Source organism: Anabas testudineus, chromosome 16, assembly GCF_900324465.2.
Source record: "Anabas testudineus chromosome 16, fAnaTes1.2, whole genome shotgun sequence".
NCBI classification, from domain to species: domain Eukaryota; kingdom Metazoa; phylum Chordata; class Actinopteri; order Anabantiformes; family Anabantidae; genus Anabas; species Anabas testudineus.
The window spans coordinates 3,880,811-3,905,419 of record NC_046625.1 but is presented as its reverse complement, the minus strand read 5'-3'; the positions used below and the strand labels follow the sequence as shown (position 1 = coordinate 3,905,419).

At 40.3% G+C, this 24,609-nt stretch overlaps 1 protein-coding gene across 3 annotated transcripts in view; it reads right to left on the bottom strand.

The window, feature by feature from the left end:
• The window catches only part of LOC113169795 (thrombospondin type-1 domain-containing protein 7A), a 124,881-nt gene extending 102,319 nt beyond the window's left edge, over positions 1-22,562 (bottom strand). For all 3 annotated transcript variants that reach the window (XM_026371504.1, XM_026371506.1, XM_026371505.1), the window contains exon 1: positions 21,657-22,562. In XM_026371504.1, coding sequence (XP_026227289.1) covers positions 21,657-21,807 — 151 coding nt within the window. In that variant the 5' untranslated portion in view covers positions 21,808-22,562. The remainder of the gene's footprint in view (positions 1-21,656) is intronic.
• Between the last annotated feature and the right edge of the window lie 2,047 nt (positions 22,563-24,609).

Genomic DNA, 24,609 nt, shown 5'->3' with positions numbered 1-24,609 from the left:
ACGGGTGTGGCAGCGGCGCCCTAACATGCAGACTTAGCAGAGAGCTACATGCTAACTTACGGCTCCATCTATTCAAGAGCAAACAGTCGAGCACAGCAGCGAGCAAAAAGTGAATGACTGCAGCATCTGAGTGCTGATGGCAGCAGGAAGGAGTGGGTGTTTGGGATTTGTTTGTTTGTGTCTGTGTGTCTGTACACGTAGCCCACGGAGGGCATTCGCTGTGCCACTCTGCAATATGGGAATAGATGGTTAATGAAGCTGCAGACCAGATGTGTCACTCATATGTTGGACGACACACAGATGCTACTGAAGAGTGAATGTCTACATCACCGTGGCTGTGTATTTTTACACTGACTGCCCAATATGTTAATTCAATCTGTAATAACACAGGACTAGTAAATGGCTCAGTGATTACAGAGCAGTCCATAAATGATGTGCTAAAACTAGACGTTTTTATATTTTTTGAAAGAAAATAGTTAAAAATATGTGTCACGATTTCTGAAAAGCAGCAGTTTACAGTAAGAATGATGGTAAATCCAGAAATTCAAGAAGTGGTGACACCAGTAGTGTAGTCAGTTTCAAATACTTTACCAAATAAAGAAATTTGGAAAGCTGCTCTCTGCACCTGAAGGTTAACCAAAAACACAGCCCGGACTTAAGACAGCTGCTTATAGCCATAGCTACAAACCGGTTGGTACTGAAGGCTACAGTATGGGTACAGTGTGTCAGGAGAACCATGAAACCCATCTTAATTAATAAATAAATAAATGAATCCATTAAATATGAAGGAGTGATTCTATTGGATTTGGCAACGTTCGTTTGATTCAGCCATCGGTATGTTTCGTTTCAAGCACAGTCCCCAGCAGGGTTGTATTTTGTAGATGAGACTCTTGACAGAGCGCTCTTCACTCCAAAGAGTCACTTTCAAAGGCACCGCAGTAGGTGGAGGATCAAAGCAACTCAATAGCTGCCCTGGACCATCAACTTAAATGCCATGTTTTTTGGAGAATCAAACACCGCTCTGCAATACTTCCCCCCATACTCAGCAATGTGACTGAGCAAAGAAATTTGAAGGAATGATTGGATGATGTGAACGTCTGCTTTGATATAGGATTTGGAAAGAACATAAAGCGAAGCCACTTTTTTTGTAAAGATAAGAAGAAAATAGTTTTCTGAACTACCATTTCTCATATCCTTCAGCTGATGTTACTGTATTTATTTCACTTGATATCTACTGTGGACATAAAATTCTAGATTTTAGATCCCAGTCTGAATTGACAGAGAACCAATCAAACTTAACCGCTATGAAACAGTTTTTCCTCAAAGGCCAACATGGTGTCTTTAAAGGATGTTTGATGGTGGAAGCTTAAAAGTCAGACACTTCTTTTGACAAGCAGGCTTTGACAGACATATCATGGTACACTGACAATATCTGGGATATATTGGACCTGACAGATGGAAATAAATTTCAGATAATGTGGAAGTACACTCTTCCCTCTCATCCTTAAAGCCACATAAGAAAACCAGCTGCTGGCAATATATGATCAGCAATATTAAAGAGAGGAGGTGTGACTAGATCAACCATAGCATTTGGCAGCAGAGTGTACCAGCACCATCAGTCTTATTATTTCTCTCCCTTGAGTGTGCTGCTCCATCCTGGGAGCCGGCATTCATTTTCACAGTAGGACTCTCTTGTCTCTGCTGCTCTCGTCCTGTTTCACAGCCATTCCATCATCTCTATTCTCTTAGGGTTCTTCCTCTTTTTTTTCCACCCTCATAGTGCTTCCACTTCCCTTTATAAACAGAAGTATTCCAGGGGAATCAACCCCTACGTGAGACGCATTTGAAATGTACGCCAAGAAACTATTGTAGTGTCAAGAACCACTAAAGGTTAATACTCTCAATTCCCATGCTGGAGACTAAAGTCTTTGATGGTAGTCTATTTATTTTTCAGAGTGATGGCCATGCTGCTGAAGAGAAAAGATGACACCAGGAATGGTTTGTGTAGCCTAAATCTTTCCCTCATTGCCTTTCATTTTCATCCTCAAGCAATGTCAGTGTCTCTGTTTCGGTTTCTCTTTATTTGACGAGTGATTAGCTGCGCTTTCCTGCGGTTATGAGGGAAAAGCTGCTTTGCTGGAGAGTAATGTGTGAAAAAATGTAAACAACTAATTAACAGGCTCAAATAATAAATATGTGAAGAGAGTGTGAATCAAATTCAGAGAGGTGATGATGCTCTGGTCTTCAAACCTCGCAATAGAGCTTCATTAATTGTTTTCCCTTGTAGTTTTTTAATTATTATTTTATTATATTGCAATTTTATATTTTACCTGTCACCTACAGTAAAAGCCAAAATAGCAAATTAAGCAAATTATATATATATATATAAATATATATAAATATATATATAAAACACTTTAAATGTCACATTAAGGTCACTTGCTAAACTAAAACACACCAAAATAGTAAATATATAAGTGGAGGGGTTGAATCTGCAATGTGTCATATCAAGTAGATAACTTTAAGATGAATGTTCCAGTTATAGTGAAATTACTGTTTGTTTTTTATATTAGTCAGAAATCTTTTTTTCCCCAAAAATGAAATCAGATTACTCATACGCTGCATGTAAACACAGAATTACAGTAACCAGGTTACGTATGTGCATGTAAACACAGTCACAAAGATGAGGTAAAGTGAAAGTCGACAGTGCAACATAGCTATTTAGAGACAATCATTACCTAATAGCTTTCCATTAGATCAAAGTTTAACTTACATGAATCTGCTGCAGCTGCAACAGTTTGATTGCAATAAACTAAAAAGGGTTTGACAGGTTGAATTCCAATGTGATTGAGCCTAAAGTCTAACAACAGGGTAACATCAGGTTTAGTGAAAGGCTGATAGCACAAACTGTAGATTCAATTGAAGTCACATGCTGAAGCTTATAACTTGAGCCGTGTCTGCTTTAGTAACTGATGAGCACTGGCATCTAATATACAGCACTGTACACTCACCCTATCCTTCCTGTGTTCGTTTTGCATGCGATTGTCTCCTTAACATTGCGCTGAGTAGTAAAACCCATCTATCAGGAAAAGACATCCTGGAAATGAAAAAAGCACGGTGACATTCTCACTGAGTGCAGTGGAACATAAACGTGGAGGTCAGGGTGATGGATAGGAGCCCATGAGTTTGTCTCTGACAGTGGAGGCTGTTTCACATCCCAACTAAGAGCACTAGACAGTTTATTATTTACCATGCCAAGGGTGTTTAGATTTTAAAAGTATGAATACCTATATGTGTCAGTGTACATTGAAATAGTTATGGTCACTGTAGTTCTTCTTCCTCTCCATTCCGGCCCCATAGAACTTCCTTCCTTGATTGAGCACTGATTAGTAAGTATAACGTTTTGGCTCAGTTTCCTCTTCACCACAGTGGTCAATTTCTTGCTCTATTTTACTCGTACTCATGAACAAGATCTCTGTTACTTGGGGCATCAACTCACTCTCAGCAGCAATCCATGGCAAACCACACACTTGGAGGTGTTGACTATCATACTCTGGTACAAGCCACCTAGCTCATGCTGCAGGTCACAGTCTGATGAAGCAAAAAGCAATTCTGAGGTCTCCAAATGGGAGACTATTCTCCCCCCGGCTGTGTCCTGACATCCTGTCTACCAAAATCACAGAACAGAATAGGTGACAAGGGAGAACACTGATGGATGCCAACAGCAACTGGAAACGTGTTTGACTCTCTGTCGAAGAAGCTGAAACAAGTCTCGCTCCGGTCGTAGAAAGACTGCACACGCCCAGCACCCCCTACAGGACTCTCTAGGAGCTCTCTCTGTAGCTCTTAGAGAGTCCAAACTGGCCAAATAATCGGGGGATTTTCCTCACTGAGGCGTCATCTAAACGACATGACACACCAAGCCGACATGATGGAACTAGAGGCAACTAAGAAGGATGGTTTTGTCGCCTTGATGTTGTTTGCTTGCTATTTTCACACCACCCTCACTCCCGTTGGGTTACACTCAGGGGCAGTTGTAGGATTTCATCCCTGAGTACTGTATAACATTACAACTGATGTTAATCTCTGTTAGCGTGTTTATAGGGAACTCCATTATGTATTAGCATCAAGCTAATAGGCTCATCATGGCTCTTTTTCATTGTCATCTGACTAGGATGGGAAACGTATCATACTGTAGTATTTAGATGTCCTGTCAATTTTAATATGGTTGATTTATAAATCTTTTCTTTTGTATGTTTCAGTTTTACACTGTTTTCATTTGGGAGGCAAATAAATAAATAAATAAACAGCGTGAACCAGCAACTCCTGTCTCTCATTTGGGAAACTGTTCATCTGCTAAACTGGACGCCCACATTCAGGGAGGGCAGAATACGCAGAATAGCAAAGAGAGAAAAAAAACTTCTTTATTAGTTATTTTCACTTTTATTTTAAAAAGTAAAAATTATACTTTCAGTACATTTTGATAGTTGATCATTTTAGGGGGGCTGAAATGACAGACAGGGGGCTAAAGCCCCGCTAAAAAGGGTCTAGAACCGCCCCTGGTAACACTAAATATTACAGCATCCAAATAACAAAATAACACATAACATATCTATAACACATTTTATTAACAAATCAGTGCACATATTAATTACTGGTTGTTGTAGGCTTGGGTCTGAGAAATGAGAACATACTGTTAGTGGGTTTAGTCCTTTTATGATAGTTGTTGACAAATACAGAATATTGTCAATCTTCAAGGTCAGTGGTGGGCGTACAATGTGCAGGACAAAAGACTGGACTACACTTCTCCTCGTGTCTGTGGTTACATGTACAGTAGGCAACAGAAGCACTTTGGCTAAGGTTAAGAAAAGATCATAGAAGCAAAAGAAATGAAGCACAGAGAGGAAAAGTGAAGTATCCCCCTTCTTCCTCTCTTTATTTTTTCTCAATTTTCAATCATCTCTGAATTAAATCTCTTTCTGGTCATCCACTCCTCATTCATTTCTTCCTCATCTGCAGTCTCACATAAACAGCAAAGCGCTGCAGGCTCTTGGAGCTGCAGTTTTATTCACTGGGGATCCAACAGTGAACGAAAAAGGCTGGGAGGATGGACAAGCAGGCTTTAATGATATTAATCCGCTGTAAATTAACAGTGGACTAAGGCAAGATTTCATCAAAAAAGTGTCTAAGACTCTCTTAAATAGTGTTTGAGAGGCATGGAGAGCTGACCCACTGCTGCCAGTGATACTTATACTGCTCCCACAGTGGCTTTTCCTACTGTGATTTAGAGATCTTATTTCTGTGCTGCAGTGTTTTTATGATGGTAGGTATCCTGAAAAATAAAAAGAAGCATATGTGGAAGATCAATGGAAGTGTGGGTCCACATAAAACCACGTGCCCGGGTATGAGTGCAAACATGCCATTTCAGATTGTCCACAGTCTGACTGGAGGGTTCACCAGCAGGCTACAACAGCAGGACTGACCTACATTTTACACACACAAACACACACAACAGTGTTTCCGCTACAGTTTTATTGCTGTTGAGGCAGAAAAGCCTCTAAAACAACATCTGGGTGAACACTGGACATTAAAACTGCCGGCTGAAACCCAGAGAGAGTGGATGCCTTCTAGGTACAGTGACCAAATCCACCTGTTTAATGGGGATCTCTGGGATACACACTTTCAGACAGGCTCCTGCACTTAATGTGTGCACAGTGATGTCAGGAGGAACTGAAAGCAAGTGTAGCACACAGATATCCTCAAGAACTGGGATTAAATACAGTCATTGGGTGTTTTCTTTTTGTATTTACTATACTTTGCAGATCAGGATTTCACATTTAACATCAAATAAGATCAGAGAATTTCTTTTTTTTTTTTGTTTTTTAAGCAGACTGATGGAAATAGTGCACTTGGCCATTTTACACATATTTGGATTAATAGTTTTAATATCAGTGAGTTTTTAATGGCATTGGGACAGTGTCAGTAAAATCCACTCAAAGTACCAAGGCTATGTTCAAGGCTATGATGAAGTATGGCACCAGTGTAACAGTGTGGCTGTTAAATAAATGTGTTTTTACTCATTGTCAGACAATGATGGAGCTTTACAAATAAGCTAATATATAAAGTTTGGCTGTTCAGACATAACTCATTAGTAGGGGGCAATATTTTATCTCGTTGATAAATCTGCTAAATATTTTCTCAGTTAGCTGATTCATCAGTAGATAAGATATTAGTAGTGTTTTATTTGGTTTATCAGAAGAATCAGATGTGAATATGGTGAAATGCAAAAAATCTGATATAGGAGGCAACAAATACCAATTATTAGACAAAAAAATGACCTGAACAATTATCTGATTTTCAAAATGCCTGAAGATTATGTTGCAGTAACTGGTAGGATGTAAATACTTGTCAGTTTGGGTTTTTTTCCAGCATTTGTTAACAATAAGTAAAAAAAACACAATAGATTTTTTCACTGTTTTCCTGCTGCTTTTATATCATTTCATTATTGTCAACAAATCCAATTGCATCTACTCACTGTGTTTAAATCCAGAACCTGGGAACTCTCAAAATAATCTCAAAATAATGAAACATATTAAATATGAACACTATTGTCATACAACTTTGACAAGTTGATTATAACTGAAACACACATAATTAACTGTATGACAGTTGAACATATTCCCATTAAATGGATGTCGAATGTCCTCGACAGGAACGGTTACAGGTAGTGGGTCAGAGGCTTTGACATACAACAAACACTCATCATATTATCTCTGTTGCCATGACTACAGCTGTCAGCAGCTCAGATGGGGTGGAGGCTGGATGCATGGAGGTGGAGGGGGCAGCTCGAGCTTTGACAGACAGCTGTGACAGCTATATAATCCTGCCGGCCGTGCTTTGAGAGAAACACACAAACACATACGCAGTGTTCATTGAGGCAGGTGTGACCAGCTGAAGGAGGGTTGGGCCGACCTGTTTGCTCTGCGGCTGCTGACAGCTGACGGGAACTTCTAATGACGCACTGTACCGGAGATCTGAGGGTCCGAGTACAGAGGGATGTGGGTTGTGTTATTGCTTTATTCTTATTTCACTCGTTGCCAAGGAGCAAGCCAGAAGCCTAATAAATGCATGATGTATGGTCCAATAATAGTGAGCAACCCACTGCTCAGTGAACTCCAACTGGCTAAGTGATGGAAAATGTGGTTAATACGCCAGAGAGATAAGATATAAGCTCTAACAGTCCCACAGGGAATGTTTAGCCTTACTACTCCTTATAGCTCAATCACTGTTGGCTTTATCTTCTTCTGTTCTGCAGGTTAAATAAAAAAACTGAACAAAAAATCCACCTCCAAGTAAAATGAAGGCAATGTGTTTGCATCAAATGACTCCTGGAGAGTTGACTCAAATGAAGTGCACAACAACAGTTCTACTAATAACTGAACAAGGTTGTTTGTATTACTGCAGAGAGAAAACAGCCAGTGATTCCAATTTATCAAATGACAGCAGCCACTAAAAAATATATTTTGGGTTTTCAGCCGCTTCTTGCTCGGTTATCATTTTAGCTCTCTCAGAGAAAATTCCTTGTTCTCTAGGGGTTGTTCAAAGTCATTCCTGGAAACAAAAAGTCACTAACTAAAGTAGAAGAAAATGGAGCATGTTCAAGGAAAGCAGGTAACCCCAAAAAGTAAAGTGTAACCCTCAATCACAAAAAAGCCTGATACCCTGATGCTTAACTGTGCAAGCTCACTGAAGGTTGAGATTTTATTTAAAAGAAAGGAGCACACATCAGCATGCCCTCAAAAACTTCTGGCACAGCTGTACATCCACAAAATGTAGTGTGCGAGAGCGTGCCAAAGAAAATGGGTGAATGCTTTCAGGAAACTGGTAATTTTTCACTGTTTCCAGGAGGAAGCAACCCTCGTCTTCCCTCTGCCTTTGTGTCACCACTCTCAATATGGGCTCTTTCAGAAAAAATGAACCGGGAGAGTGTAAACATGGAGGTGATGGATGACATTTTCCAAAGCTTTGTCTTGCAATTAGTTGTGGTTCAAATACTGAGAAGCCCTTAGAGATCCTGCAGACATTTTTCCTTTGATAACAAAGATTTCCTGCTGTGGAGTTTTTAGATTTGCTTTGTCGAGCTACACAAAGGTAAGAGTCTCCCCAGATTATTTGTGTAGCCTCCATTATTCATCGAGATCAAAGTGCCAGAAACATATTTTAATAAGGATCCTGCTGGGAGCCAAAATCACTGGTTTTCAAAAAGTTAGAAATTTGTGAAATAAGCTTTAGCTATGAAAACAGAGCAAAAGGATTAAGGTTGAATTAATAGTTTTATTTCTAGTGTGCAACATGCAAACAATAGGGGATGCTCCAGAGAGATACAGTATGTGCCTTGGGTAAACATGTGCCACTTTTGATCACAATTCTCTAGTGGCATGAAATGACGTCACTACTACCAGAGCTGGTTTGCTTCCAGCCATGAGTCATGTGCAATGTATAGAAAGAGCAGTGGTAACGCCTAATGTACCATTTATGAGATGGAAACATGTCTATTTCATCAGCACTGCTGAGAAAACTGAAAAGCAGAGCAGCTGATCAAGCAGCTCGCTCATTAAAATGAAAGGAAGTGTAAAAAGGGGATGAACATACAATGACAGAAATTGAGAAATTGAACATTTTAATCCCTGAACATTTTAATCCAGAATGAATGGTGCTCTGGGGCTTAAGTATCTAGCACGTTCCTGTGTGCCTATGGAGGATGAAGAAGGGCACAGCGAGAACTGCCAGTGGCACTGAGGAGAGAGGTCACACGTGCCATGATGAATTACAGTAGCCAGGGTTGTCTTGTCTGCTTGTTCATTAATGAGTCCTCTTAGGGGAGTGTGCCGCATCCCTATGTTGCACAAAAGGACACATCAACGCTGCATCAGTCCTTATGAGCACTTTACTGCGTCTCTGTAGTGTGCTACTTGTTTTGGATCTAATTGTGCGCTCTCATAATCGAGTACAGCTCAGCTAATCTTAAAATGACAAAAGCTCATTTGCATATTTTATGGTGCCACTCTAATTTGATCACACCATTTAGGACTGGAATACACACACTGCAGTGACACATATTTCAGGCATTATCAGCAACTATATTCATTTTGTTTCAAAATGAGACTTGATTATTAAAATTCCAGCCCATAAGTACCTCACAACATATAAAATATGGGATGGCAGCTCAACAAACATTGTAAACATACAATGCAATACTAGAATTCATAGCTCTTGGACTTCATACACAGGATGTATACTAAGTATTGTTTATACACAACTTAATGCATTTATTCTAATGAATGTATGTTTAATGAGTTAATGCAACACTGACAGCAGGTTTAACTTGCTGTAATCATTCATCATGTTCATACTGACCACTGAGAGAATCATTTCTAAAGGAAGTGATAGGGATCAAAAATCCACAGTCATCGTTAAGTATTAAAAGCTAGTATGAGGCTTAAGAGGTCTCACATTATTAAATCAAGTGGATATCTTAGTAAATTCTGCTGAGACACACTTGAAAAGTGTTAATCTGTCCTTTAATGTACATTATTTACAGTGTTTACAGATTATTTCTATTTAACAGTTCTCTATTTTAAGTACATTGATGTTTGCAAAAGGAACTGTTGGCTGAAAATAAATAATATTAAAGACCTGATAGACCAAAAGAAGAAACATAATCATGATCACATGGCACTTTGTCACCGTGTGGGAAAAATTAGAAAGGTGATATGTAAGATCCTGTTTTTGAAAGAGTCTTCTGGGAGTTTGTGAAGCATAACAGCAAACACTCACACTCTTGATGAGCTGAGCGAGTCTGACAGAGACGTAGAGACAAGCAGCAGTATTTCAAAGTCGATAACATCCTGAAAGAGCAAAAACCTGAGGATTTATGTGACCTGAACATTTATGTGATGTGTTTGTAAAGTAGTGAGTAGCATTTACGACCATACGTCCATAAAAATGTAGTAATTACGCTGAGGTTTCCTACTCAGTGTTGACTCGAACACAGGGCGTCAAGCTGCACAGGCTTAGCTTTTATTGCTCTGCACAAGAGGCAATTATCTCAGTCTTGTCTGTATTTACCCGAATGAAGTTGAGGCACATCAAATCATTGGTGAATGTATTTCGAGAGAGAATCTGAGACAGCAGGAGCTTGACAGGTACATTTGGATACTGTCTGCATAATGGAAAAGTGTAAAGTTTAAATAGAACAGATTCAGGGATTGATCCTTGGGGAACTCTGCATGTCACGTTGGTTTAGGCACAAAGATGGCTGACAAATGACACAAAGAGTTCCTGTCTTGTACAGAGGACTTGAACCTGTCAGAAAGTCTATACCAGTTTTTCAGTTTATCCAGCTGTATTGTAGTTCAAATTATGTCAAGGGGAACACGTACTGTAGATCAAATAGGACTAGAGCCCTGGTGAGAGCACTTTTGTACTATGTTGGAGCTAAAAATCCAGACTGAATGTGATTATTATTGGAATATGATTTCATACAGACAATCTTTTTGCAACATCTAATATCAGAAATTATTAAATATCTGATTTATTCTCACTTAAAAATAAACCGCAAACAACCTTATGACTAACTTCCACACACACAGATGACACGAGATTAGACTGGATGAGAAACAGCCTTTCTCACAATCTGTCACATGCAAGCACTGAGCTACATTTAACAGGAGGTGTGACCGCTGAAGAATTCTCTATTCCTGACTGTAAAACAAGTAAAAAGCCGCCTGGTTAGCAACATAGCATTAAAAGAGAAATGCCAGCCTTCCCCCTGTGGTTTGCAAGTGTGGTCTTACTGGGACTGACTGTGTGTGTGTGCATGTGTTGTATGTATGTGTGGTTTTAGTTGAGGTAAGTGTTTGCCAGAGACCTACTGTGTGAAGTGACACCCTGCGAGTGCAGGCCCACGCCAAACACCCACAGTACAATGGGTAATATGAGGAAAACGCTAATGGGTGAACAGATGAATAGAGGTTTGAATCAATGGATAGATGCAAAGTTGGACAGCGTTCAAGACTGTAGTTTTAGTTATGCAATGATTTGAAAGCAGCCAGAATAACCTTAAACACTGAAGGACACAGCAAAAGAACCGCAATAAAAGCTGATAAAAATACAATGAAATACTGTGTTTTAAGCAAAGTGTTCATTTTACCACCAATTTAAAAGGTGAAAACACTGTGATGATGTAATAAGCTTCACAGAGCTTTATATAGTGAGTTTCTGCTCATTGTTTAGCTGTCAGGCCAATAGCAGCTGAAGCTAAAACCTCACTGTTCATTACCTGCTTAACATGAAACTGCACAGAGAGATGGAGAATGGTTAGTGAATGTACAGTGGCAAGAAAAAGTAAGTGAACGGTGGTTTCTCTGGTTTTCTGCATAAATTGGTTATGAAATGTGATCTGATCTTCATCAAGGTCGCAAATATCAACAAACACATTGTTTATAAGCTGGTAACACACAGTCATGATTTTTCATGTCTTTACTGAACACACTTATTAAACATACAGGTGGAAAGTTATGGTGGAAAAAGTAAGTGAAACGAGCTGAAGGATTGAATATTGGACTTACATACACTGCGATAATGTTGCTCCATAAATGCAGGATGTACTGTATAAATAAACATCCGTTACTACTGTTTAATAGTTAAAAAGGTTTTAGTCAGTCTTAAATACTATTTTTTAACCAAAACAGGGGCAGGCACATATGGTACATGATGATTTTGAACAAAAAAAGGCATTTTCACTTACTATAATGTATTATGAGTACTATTAGAAATGTGTGTAGTGCAAAACTTTTAACTTGAAATTAAAGGTTGACATGATGTTAATTATTCGAAGCTAAAACTTGCAAATACATTTTCTGTTTTTCCTCTTTCTTACATCCTTTGAATTAAATATTTCGATTTTTAAAATGTGGTTTGTAAAAAAACATAGGAATTTGTACTAGCTAGGCTATTTTTATGGACCAAACAATTAATAAGAATTTAACCATTAGCTGAACTGACAATAAAACCTCAGCCAACATCATAACCTACCATGAATTATAGACATCCAGTAAATATTACTTTATCAAAGAGGTTCCAGTAAGTCAGAGCAAATGTCTCTGTGATTGCATTAGAAGACCTTTCTGCAAGTAGGTAAATAACTGTACGGGTGGGCAGTGGCCACCACCAGGCATGAGGAGTTAGTGAGCCTGATCAGCCTACTGGGATATTCATATACGGTCAGCCCTGCCCGGCCTTGGGCCATCTGCTGCCCTCCCTCTAATCCAGGGGCTTGTCACTGGTGATTAGCCAGGCACTCTATCACTCTCTCTCCCTCCACCATAATATACTTCTGGCTTATTATGTTGATACTAATGTTAAAGCATGCCTCGGTGTGCTCTCTCACTCTAAAGTCCTTTGTATGGATTTTTGATGACTACAAATCCTCTATGTTTCCCCTCTGCGTCTCTGTTTTTCTCCTTCCCTCATTATTATTTCAGGCCTATTATGCTGATCTTAGGGCTTAAATGAAATGTGCTCTCGGAAAACTATTTTCTTTTCTATGCATTTTTAAGCTGGCAAATTAACCACCTTTTCCAATTTCTGTTGGCATATGCATCTTTAATAGGGCTAAGTAGTTCGTGGCACACAAGGTCTTGAAATGTAGATAAATTTTAGCCGCACTTTCAAGAATAAAGCACACGCTGTACTGTATAACAGCCTGAATGCAAATGAGGTCAATGTTATGAATCACATTTATAATCGCCAGGTTTACTACCAACTCTTAATATGTGCTTGAAATCTCTCTTGAACTATGGCTTCATGAGTAATAACCACTGTCTGTTGGGAGGTAACACTATACCATCTTGGATTTACATGCACAAGTTGGTATTTTGTTTTCTGCTTATGGTTTAAGCCACATTAACACTGTGGCGCTACAGATGGTAACGCCAGTCTGTCCACCAGTAAGAGCCAAACCTATATATTTCAACAACGATCGGATGAATTGCCATGGAAATTTGTAAAGACACACATAATCTCAACAGGGTGAATCTTAATGACTTACAGTAGGTGACTTAGGTGATGTCCTGACCTTTAGCTATGCACCACCAAGAGGTTGACATTTGAGGAGAGGCAGCTGAGCTGGAAGGTAAAATGTTTGATTTACCAGTCATTCACCTATGGTCATGGGCTCTGCGTAGTGACCTGAAGAATGCTGTGAACACAAGCACTCAAAATGAGTTTCCTCCATACGGTGGATTCGGTCTAAAGGCCAGTTCATACTTTCCGTATCCACATGTCGTCTCTAGTATTCATAGAGTACATTTTGCCACCAGAACCCAGTTCATACATGGATTGACTGCAGCACCAGTGCCCTGCAGTGATGCTTGTTACATGGATTGAAGGTATGTAACATTTATCTCAGCGTCCTGGACACTTTTCATATGAAGCAGACAAGGACGCCCCCTTCACCTTTTCATATTGTTCAGCCAAAGACAACAAAGATGTGCTTCTTCTCAAAGTTGTTACTGTCCAGAGCTGCCATCATGTTCTGTAGCGCAATAGTGTGGAGCCTGTCTGCATAGCCTATATATCCTTCAGTATGAAAAGAAATCTGTCCATCTGTGTAGGTATGGATGCACCAGAGGGAAAAGAGAAGCTTGAACTGGCCTTTGAAGACAGAGAATACAGAGTTTGACATTCAGAGGGAGCTCTGAGTAGAAGCACTACTCCTTCGCATCAACAGGAGACAGTTGAATTGGTTCGAGCATCGGATCAGGATGCCTCCTAGACATGTTCTATTGTAAATTTCCAGTCGCCGTCAACCAGTAGACCCAGAGGTTGACTGAGAACATGCCAGAGTGGTTACAGATCTCATCAGGCCTGAGATTGACTCTTTCAGGAGGACCTAAAAAACATTGTAAGGAAAAGGGATTTTCTCACCAACCTGACTGCTGCCACCAACGCCCGACTTTAAATAAGCAATGAATGAATGAAAAGGTGGATAACTCAAAACTGTTTAGTCAGACAATTGAGCCCTACGCAGAAGGAACTGTAATGGCTTTTTGTCTACTGTCAAGTTGCCAATGGTTAATATGGTGATAATTGTATCTACATTTACTATAAATGTGCACATTTAATCTAATCTTCTCGTCAGAAATCCATATTTACTACCTGCAGAATTCAAGATATCAGCATAACTTGGTAAGAGATCAAGATAATTAAGACAACTGCACAGATGATGATAGAATCATGTTACAGGGATAAACAACAAGGTTACTCATATTTCAAGACTTAAAACAGGATATGACAGACTCACTGTCATTGTGAGACTGTTAGCATGTTGATGTTAGTTCTTTCATTGCTGAGGTTTTTATTACTTTATGCATTTTATCATTGAACAGTCAAAACAAATGAAAACCAAAGCACAACATGCACCAGTCCGAAGACACAGGGGTCAGCATTATTCCATAGACCAACACCATCAAATCAAATCACTGTCACAAACAATTACCTAAAGCTACTGTGCTGTCACTGCTGCTTAGGGCACTCAGAGAAATTACTGTGCCATTTTTACTCAACCAACCCAAAATGTATGGACAAAAAACAAGCAGAAAATCATTCAGAAATGGGGTCAAAACTGCAGCAGTACAGTATGACTTTCAATAACAAAAGCAATGTGGTTATATAAGATTCAAACCAGCAGGTACTCAATATTTGAATGTAATGTACTCATGGTATTAGAGATTTCATATCTTTGATATATGATTCCTTAACTACACACTAGATTATAGCAGTCTGTGTTTACAGTTCATCACACAATCTAATGATGAATTAATCTTCCTACCAAACAACAAAGAACGATTTTCAAAGCATCAGTTTATCCAGAAGACAGCAGCTTTTATGCTAGAGAAACAATGTCTAAAATATATCTATGACTACCCCACAAGTGAAAAGAATACAAATGGTGGCTGGTGGGAGATATTAAGGATTAATGACATAACGACAGAGCTGCAGGATGGACGGGAAGATATTTACTCCAGAGCCTCCTCCATGTCTCCAGCTTTATTAGAATAGCAGCGGAGGAGACAGAACTGTTTCTTTTCAGGTAAATGTCACTGCTTTCTTCAATGATGCTGCTTTTCCTCTGAGCCCAATGAAGCCGCCTGTTTCCCTCTTGTGGGACTGAAGAGTGTGTTTTGAATGCCACTCCCTGACCATGGAAGTGTTTGGTTCACCCCATATGGGCGAAGGATTTATTTGTGTTTCAACTTGTGGCTGACCCATAGACTAAAGAGCTTGTTTGTGAGGATGAGACACCATAGAGGCATGACCTCTCCGAATTAGGAAGTAAAGACAGGGGGATGAAGGAGCAGATATTTTACAGATTGAGGTGTGAAGCTCAAGCTGAACTGAGAAAATACAGGAGGGGATATGAATAAATCAAAGGGCCTTTGAGCAAAGGACCTAATCTTTACCTTTAAGCTACCGATTAAAATAGATCAGCAGACATGTCCATGTATAAATATGACATAATGTGACGTGAACTAAATGTGTAACGAAAGAAAAACCTAGTAAAAATGAACAGAAGGTCATTTTATATTTATATTAGTATACTCTTCTTTTTACAGAAACACGTGTCTCTGGTATGTCAGGTCAAGGCTGATAATCAGAGCAAAAACATCCCAACATAACATAAATCTATCACTGATCTGCTTACTCATGTCATGACCTTCCACAAAGTACCCTGGTACTGTGGCTGAATGACATAGTGCCCCATCTAAAATATGTTATGAACTATTTGAATATGCCAAAATAAGGCCGTGGGAATCCTCTTATGTCACACTAAATAAAGAATTTTGGATGAAGTGTAATCTCTAATCCTGCCATCCCTCCTGTATCAGTAATAGCCAGGTCTTAGTGTAAGCTCTGCCATTTAGATTAAACAAACTCTGGCATCTCTTTGGCATCTTTCTCTGCTGGATGGATTGGCCATTTCAAAAAACGCAGCAGTCAAGAGTAGTCAGCAGTGGGGGTACTATATCTAAAGCCACACAACGGATCAATCTGGGTCAAACATGACGTATTGTGCTGCAAATGCTTTTAAAATCAAGTGCAATGTCACGATAGAGTATATTGTTGACTCGCTCTGTATCATTTCTGCTGCAGTGACACTGAACTGCAGACCACTGGAGCCTGAGCCACACTCCACTGAGACAAAAAGTAACTTTGAAAAATAGCTTCCTTCCTCTTTTCGACAGAAAGATACCGAGGCCACATGGCCACGGCTGCTGTTGCCTTTCCTGAGCAAGGCTCCACAGGCTGCTGAGTGCTCACTTTCAAATGGTTCTAGGCCCAGACGCATAGAACAGACAAAATTAGCCCGTTTCCACTTCAACTGCACTAAAAATGAAAACAAAAACATGCATTCCGAATTAAAATAAACCCATTGGCACACTCTGTAATGAAAAATAAAATTCCCAAGGAAATTCTCTTAATTTATATGCATGGCCTAAATTTTTTGCCTGTTGCTAAGGAATATAAACAGTGACTAGCCAATTACCTACCAGACTCTTGTTTGCCCTAAGGTGCTATGCTAATTAGGGTCATAGAGGGTCATGTTGTAATGCACTAGCTAAAATGAGGCGGGAATCTCTGAGGGACATTCTCGTTTGGGATGATGCCAGTCACATTCCTGCTGCTATTAAAGCTGCAGCTACTCAATCTGACGTGTGTTTGTTTCTGGTTCCATTCAAGTCAACTGCCGGACATAACACATGCACCAAGGTATTAGTACACAGCTATTTAAGGCAAAGGATTTTCAGAGCATACAGAAAAAGCAAGTTCTAATTTAAACCTGGGACAAGAGGCCAGTGCTCAGGTGAACTGAGGACATGAATCATCATGCAAATGAAGAAACCTGTTCATAGAATGAGAAGCTCTGCTGTAAATGAGAGAGATCCACATAACTAACTAAGATGATTTGGCAAAACTGAACAATGTCAGATTTATAAAAAACAACCTTAAGACAATTCTGCTATGATTTGGTGCTATATAAATAAACTTAAATTGAATTGAATATAGTGTGCAGCATTGAGGCTAATTTACTTAATTTAGGTTTGTAATACTGAGCTATATAAGTGAATCTTACTTCTTGTAAGTGTACCTGTTCTTGTACTCTAAAAACAAATGTTTTGGCTGAACAAAGAAAAACAGTTTGCGTTGACCCAAGATCATGTCAAATTAAGTTGAACCAGCTGCGTAACACTGCGTAAGGGGTAACAGCTTTTCTGCTAGACTTAAATGCATTTTTATTTACTACACACTTAATTGTTGGCACAGTAAACACAGATTTTTAAGTTGGCTGCTAATAAATATTAAGTTTTAAGTCACCTTTACTTAATTACTACAATTACAAGCACATACTTCGTAAGTTAAAAATCAATACAATATTAATAATAGATACTTTAATAATGCTCGTAGGGAAAGTCTTGTGGACAGGTGGCTGCATTTTAGGGTTATCCAGGGACATGTGGGCAGGATTTGGGGGAACTGGAAGTGGAACTACAAACCCTGGATTTCAATCTTAAGGTGACGTAAGACAATATTACGTCAACACAACATGCATTTAGTTAATTAGCGGCAAAAGCTCACCTGGGTTATTTTTTAGAGTATGAACAGAAAATACAGCAGCATGCTTAATTACTCTGCAGCACTTGCAGCTAATCAATACTATTCATTTGTTCTTCCTATCTCAAAGATCGACTTCTAAACTTAAATTGTCTTGTGTTCGCTTACTACGACCAGTTTGGCTGAAGGCGTTTTGCTATATTAATGACCTTGGCTTTCTGTATTGAACTTGTGAACCTGCCAAACCTGCTCTTCCTCAATTTCTTGGATGGCCTCTTCAGTGGGTTTGCCATAATAGCAGGTGATTGTGAGAGAGCCACTAACAACCCTCAGCAACAGTGACATCCTTCACTGCTACTGCCTCTGTGAAGGGAGGAATGAATTCGGCTAACAATGGCCTGTCAGCGCTAGTCGCCCTGTGCCCATGTACTGAAAGGTGACATCAGTGGGACGTGGTGACACGAAGCAGCGCGTTCAGAGTGCTGAAAGCTGCAGTGCTCCTCATTGTATGAAACTGTGTAGGACTAAAACTCCATTGTGTCCGCAAAGTGACAGGTCATTACAAAAGCGGGGCTGACAAATGTTCAGACCTGCACACACAGACACACTAACAAATAGACACATGCTCTGGAGTTACAACGATCTGCAACAATCTCATTAGCTTATCACATATAACTACGTTTAAAAAAGAATTTAATGCTTAAATTGCATCTCAACATGAAATGAAGGGTTTAAGTTTGTGATTCGATTGTTGACCATTCAGAGAGCAACAATGCTTTAAATGCTGAGATCTTAACAGGTGGCCAATCAGGAGACTGTTGTCTGTCTGAACTTTGTCAGTGCAATAGGTCTCAAAATTAAAATGCCAATGTGATCGATGAAATGTATTGATTTACGCATCAAGCACGTTGCTCACAGAAAACACACACAGATGCATGGTAAGTAAGTTAGTTGGAGCAATTAGTTGGATAGGCTGTGCATGACTCAGGTGACTTAATAGGACTATGGGAGAGACACGTGCTGGGAAGTGTGAGTTCATCTGCCGAGGCGAGATGGTAGGTAAAATGAGATTGGCCTGATCAGAGGCCAGAGGCAACTCCTGCGTAATCTGAATGATAGCTAATCTGGATCCCAGGAAAGATTACAAGCCTGCATTCAGGGAGGGTGGGAGCTGATCAGACCAGAATGTCAAATCACAAAATATCTCACATTAACAACATAGTAAATTTTTGCAAAGTATGTTCTAATAGTTAAGATATTTTAAAATCCTAAAGGTTAATCCAGGTCATCTTCAACCTGGGTTTATACACTTACAGTCAGGCATGCAGAGGTGCCAAGACATGGAGACGTTACAGTGTGTTTTCAAAAATTCAACATCACCTTCTCCACAACCTGTAATTGCTTTGTCCTCAGGCAGACATGTGAGGTCTTGACAGCTCAAACCTGGCAGCCTTGTCACTTGAACAACAGACTCTAATGAAGCACACACATACTGTAGCACCAGAGTGGGAAACATGCACCTGCTGTGCTTGTGTATGCGGTTATGGCACTTCGTAGGTCTCAATTACAAAGTAATGCACAGATTGCAGCGATATTAAGTGCATCATCCTGGTATGGCTGCTTGACTACTGGCAACAGAAAAGGTTTCTCTGGAATTTTAGCAAAAATTACTGCAGAGATTGGAGAAAGCTGTGGCTCCTGAAACAGGAGCACCAGACAGCGAAACAGAGCAATAGAGATGCAGAGGAACAAGTGCATGGGGAGTGCACAGTTGAGAGGAAGCGACAAGAAGAGAAATGGTGTGAAAATAGCATCTGAGAAGGAGACAACTCCCAGCAATCTCTCAAAGGCCCCTGAAAAACTGTGGCATGTCATTATCACCATCATCACCACCACCATCATACTCATGGTGGCTGTAATCATTCTCTTTTTTTCCTCAGTTCTGCTCACCTCCACCTTCAGAAATATCAGTTGCAGTGTGTAGCGGAGCCTGTTGTCTGTATCTGCCTGATTTGAATAGTATTCTAGGAGCAAAAAAATGGCACTGAACTGTCTCACCTTCCAAAACAGATACATCATATTTTCACAGAAGGCAATAAGAGCAATGCAAGCCCAATTCCCCACAGTTTTGAAGACAGGGGGCTGTATTTCAGCTACACTCATCAATATGCAAAACATCAGAGCATTGCTTGCCACAAGAATATTCCCTCCACTGCACACTCTGCAAATGTGCACAAACATCATCACATTTTGTTTTTTTGTTTTTTTAAAACAAGCATCGATTGGCAATAAAAAGTATGCAAATCTGGTGCAAACATAATCACATTTTGATGAAAAGCATTAGGATTCAAAGCCCGAAATTGCCCTATGTGATTTTAATGCTCTGCAGGCAATTGTCAAACCAAAGAGGCAGAGAAAAAAGAACTCCGGGGCTGAAATCAATGATCTACCTTTTATTTGGGAATAAGTGAACAAACTCCCAACACTGGATTACATTTCAAAGCACAGAGCCTAGAGCTTCCCAGTTGAGAAGCATGTATAGTGTGGGAGAAAGGTGCTGTAGCGTGGGAGAGAGGCGTAATCACTATGACCTACAGTAGGGTAGATGTAGGTTAACTTAGTCCCTCTCTCTGCCTGCAGTGCTCACTCTGCCTTTCTCTTTCTAAAGTCTGTTCCCTAGGCTGTCTTTCCTGGGTTGTTAAATCCCTGCTCCTTTAATCTCCTTACTCAGCTACATCCTCTTTAAATATGCAGAATCACAGGAGAGACGTGGAATACGTCAACTGGGGACTATGGTGCTGGGTAAGGCGGGGCAGGACATGTGGAGTGGGGGTGATCGAGTGTGGGGAAAAGTTGTCCTGGTGTTTCTGTAGAAGCAGAGCACACCGTGACCCCCGGGTTTTTAGTCTAATTGGGGCTAAAATCAAGTCAGGGGAGATGGTAATTTATTTTAATGAATTAAGTATGAAATATTTTTAAGAAAGACTGCAGAGATAATTGTGTTAATTTTCTCTGTGTCCATTAGCAATAATTATTGTGATAATCACAGCTCACTGCAAAAATTGTAGTGTAAAACCTTAAACTAGTGCCCAGCATTTATGATTGGTAGAGTGACTGCATGTCAACACTGATAATATAATCACGTCTATCAGAGAAATATATAGAATTCTTCCTCTGACAAACGGTTTACACGACTATTCAATGAAGAAAACCAGCATGTGCAAAGATAAGACGCACTGTAACCACCCATTCACCTACACATCTACTACATATGAGTGAGCTGCACAAACGCACAACCCACACACTCATTCAGTCCTGATGTCGTATCAATACCATCAAAAACCATTTCGCTCCACTTCCCTCACTGAGCATTTTATGTGCAGCAACGTCCATCAATCATCCGAATGCTATAACGCACAGCAGCAACATTTCAATAATGGTGCATCACCTGAGACTCGGGGAGATGAAAGTAATCCATTCAAAAATGGATCATGTTTGTCCTGCGTGCCACAGACTATTCAGTATGAGGAGACAGCTCTACTGTAGATTTCTGGGTCATCTTTCAAGTGTATGTGTCTTTGAAGTTCAGCAGTGTAGAGTCATATACCTCAAATAACAAATTTATGAGGCAAGTAAAGTGTGTCATGTGGAAGCACTGCAGACCATTAAGCATGAGAATAATTTTGCTTCTGTACTTTCAATTTATTTCAAAGCTCATTGTAATGACAGAAAAGACAATGTTGCAGTATGCATGAAATGTAAATGCTGCCTAAAATCTTAAAATCATCACACTATTGAGCACATGCATCCACTAATAATGAGGTGAAAGCACACATATGATTAGAGAGGGAAGTTAGAGTGTGGGAAGTCGCATACCATCAGCACACACAGCACACACTAATTCACCACCGACCATCATAAACACTCCATATGTAAAGCAAGGGATCAAATCTAATCTGTAATTAGTGGTTTAGCAGTACCTGTTTCCCAGAAGTAGACAGACTTCCCATCCTCTGTCTGTGTGTGAGCCTTCCAGAAACCACACAACAGCAGCAATGTCACCAAAAGGTACCAGCTCCCCTCTGTCCTTTTTTGGAGGGTCCCCGCTGCACCCCTCCACCCCAGCCCCATGGTCCGCCACAGAATAAAAGTAAATCCACTCAGCTCAGAAGGTCACCGGAGGCAGTGAAGAAAAAACAACAGAAGAACAACAACAAAAAAAAACACACTAGTCCAAAAGGCAATGAGAAGTGAAGCGTGCTTCAGTTTGAGGGTGAGGGTGTGAGTAAGTGTATGAGAGTGCAAGAGAGAGAAAAAACATGAGGTGTGTGGCTTGTGTTATCAGTCCTGCAGGAGTTGAGGTCCGGTACTTGGTCCTGTGAAGGACAGACAGAGTAGTTTTCTCCTTTTTTTCCCGTTTTGCTCTCAACTTGGCAGGATGGTCCCACGGAGAGGCTGTCAGTGACGGGGACTGAGCTGCAGATGGATGGAACAGTCTTCCTCCTCCATCGTATCTGCTTCCACTGTTGCCGTTGCTGCCTCTGTCCTCTGGCTGTGGAGCAGTGACAGTGGGTGAGTGTCTGCAGTGTTGTTCGCCTCCCTCCCTCTCTCGTGCACTCGCTCACTCTCTCTCTCCGCTTCCTATTCGCTCACTCATTTGCTCTTCTCCCTGTGCTACTCAGCTCTCCCTTTTCCTACTTCATCTTCTCTCTCTCATTATCCCTTTATTATTCACTGCATCTCTATCATGCTCATTTCTTACTTTATCTCTCCTTGTCCCTTTTTCTTTCTCCTGTCTAGGGCATGAGGGTAGCTCCCCCCCTCGTCCTCCCTCTTCCCCCTTACTCCTCTTCCACTTGCAGCGCTGGAAAGGCAACTGGAGACCAGCAGTGCTCACACTGGTCTGAGGAGCTCCCATAAGCGGTGCTCACCGGATCAGAGAGGCAGAGAGACAAGCAGGGCTTAATGCTGAACGGAGGTGGGGTTGATGGGGGAAGCAAGGAGGAGCAAAACACTAAAGCAGAGGGGGGGAGAGCGCAATAAAGAGATGAGGGAGAGGGGGTATTTATGCTTGGGAGGAAGAAGTGTGAAAGTAAAATGAATGAACAGAGGATGTGACAGTGAGACAGTTATGGTATAATGTTCATATAAAGATACAGGTATAATAGTTGCACAGATACAGATTGTGAGTAAACCTGCAGAAGATTTGTTCGCAGAAATGTGTTGATCAACACCCCAAAATCAGGCTTTTCACCTATTTGTATCCAGCAATGAGTTTATTTTTTAATGCTGACATGCTCCATCTTCCATGTATTTAGAATGTGAGGCATTTAGTGGCATGGTGGGACTGGGTGTTTAGAGTGCCACCATGAGGAGCTACACCATCAAAATATAAAGGAAAAGATATCTTAGCATAACACTACAGACATAGGTGTGTTCTGGATAACACAGGTTACTTCTTTAAAGAAAGTCAGTGAAAGTCTGGACAGCTGATTCAAAGCATAAGGCTGACATAGTGTTTTTCAGACTACCCTATCCTGTCAGTGGCACATGAAGTGCTATTTTTAAAACAGCTTATTTCCTAAAATAGCTGGGCCCTGTAGTTTTTAACAAATGAAAGAAGAGGGAACTATTTTCATCAGCAGATTAGCACACATTGGGCGCACTAGTGAGTATTTATGGCAGCAGGACAGCATATGTGAAATTGGCTCGAAATAAACAACAGTCCCTATGTTTGTGGTAATGAAGGAACATGTCACCCACTGCAACTGTTTGGATAATTGATGTGCTTTTAATAGTTTTTGGACAACAATGGAGCTCTACAGCACAGTGAAATGAGCTATATCAGTGCAGATATACAAACAAACAAATTTTTGGCCGGTTCTTTTTATGGGATTTGTTGCAAAAATGAAAAATATACAATACTGGGGTACTGGTAATATTGATGGTAAAACATTAAACTAAAAAAGGAGTGATTATCTCACAGTGTGGCCGTGCCAACATATCAACAATAAGCTGAGAGTGACTCTAAATGCCAAAGTGAAATTGTGTATGGATGAGATTGTCTTTAAATCTTTAAGCACGACCAGCACACAACCTTCAATCAAAGAGACAGCTAGATTAGAGCAGGGCAATGCAGGTGGAATTCATTTGCCTGAGTTTAATGCCCCTGTGCTGTCTCAACTGTTTTGCCTGTGCTCCTGACAGAACGGGCGGCCTAAGGTTGCGTCAGGACATATGACTGGCAGGCTTTGAGGTTGGCAGAGGCAGCCTGTCATACCTAGTTTTACCTCGATTTTACTCGGGCGAGGCAGCTGAACGGATACAAAAGCCTGGTTAGTGCAAGATTTACAAAAGATTGAATGAAGCAAAGTCTTGTTCTTGTGTTATTTATTCTAATTTGCTTTTTACAATACACAGCATCTGAGGAGAACCTCTGAATTGTAATAGAAAATTAAAGATAACAATTGGCTTTATCCAGTAGGACTAGCACAAAGCAGTAAAGCCAAATTAACATTTCTGTTCAGACATCTATGCCAACACCACTAATACCAGGCTGCTAAAACATTCAGTCTACCAACCGAGGCGGTCTATGATGGTTCCCATAGCACATTGCGTTTTGCACTTTGCAGGGATAAACATAAAAGTATTGGTTATTTAACTTTTCTAGGAAAGCTTATGCAAGGAGACACTGACCGACTTTTGAACGTCACACTCGGCGGAAGAGGTGCAGATTGCATCCCGGTTGTGAATCAGTGAACCAATTCTCACAAGTACTGTAAGGTGGGTCACAGGAACGTTTTGTTCGGTCACAGTCTTCCCCTTTCATAGTTTCTGATTTCCATGCGACGGATCTTCAGGAGTAAGCGAGAATATGATTTAGTGACTTTATTATGAGAACTCTGGGTGGGATGAGGTCATTGTCTTCTACTG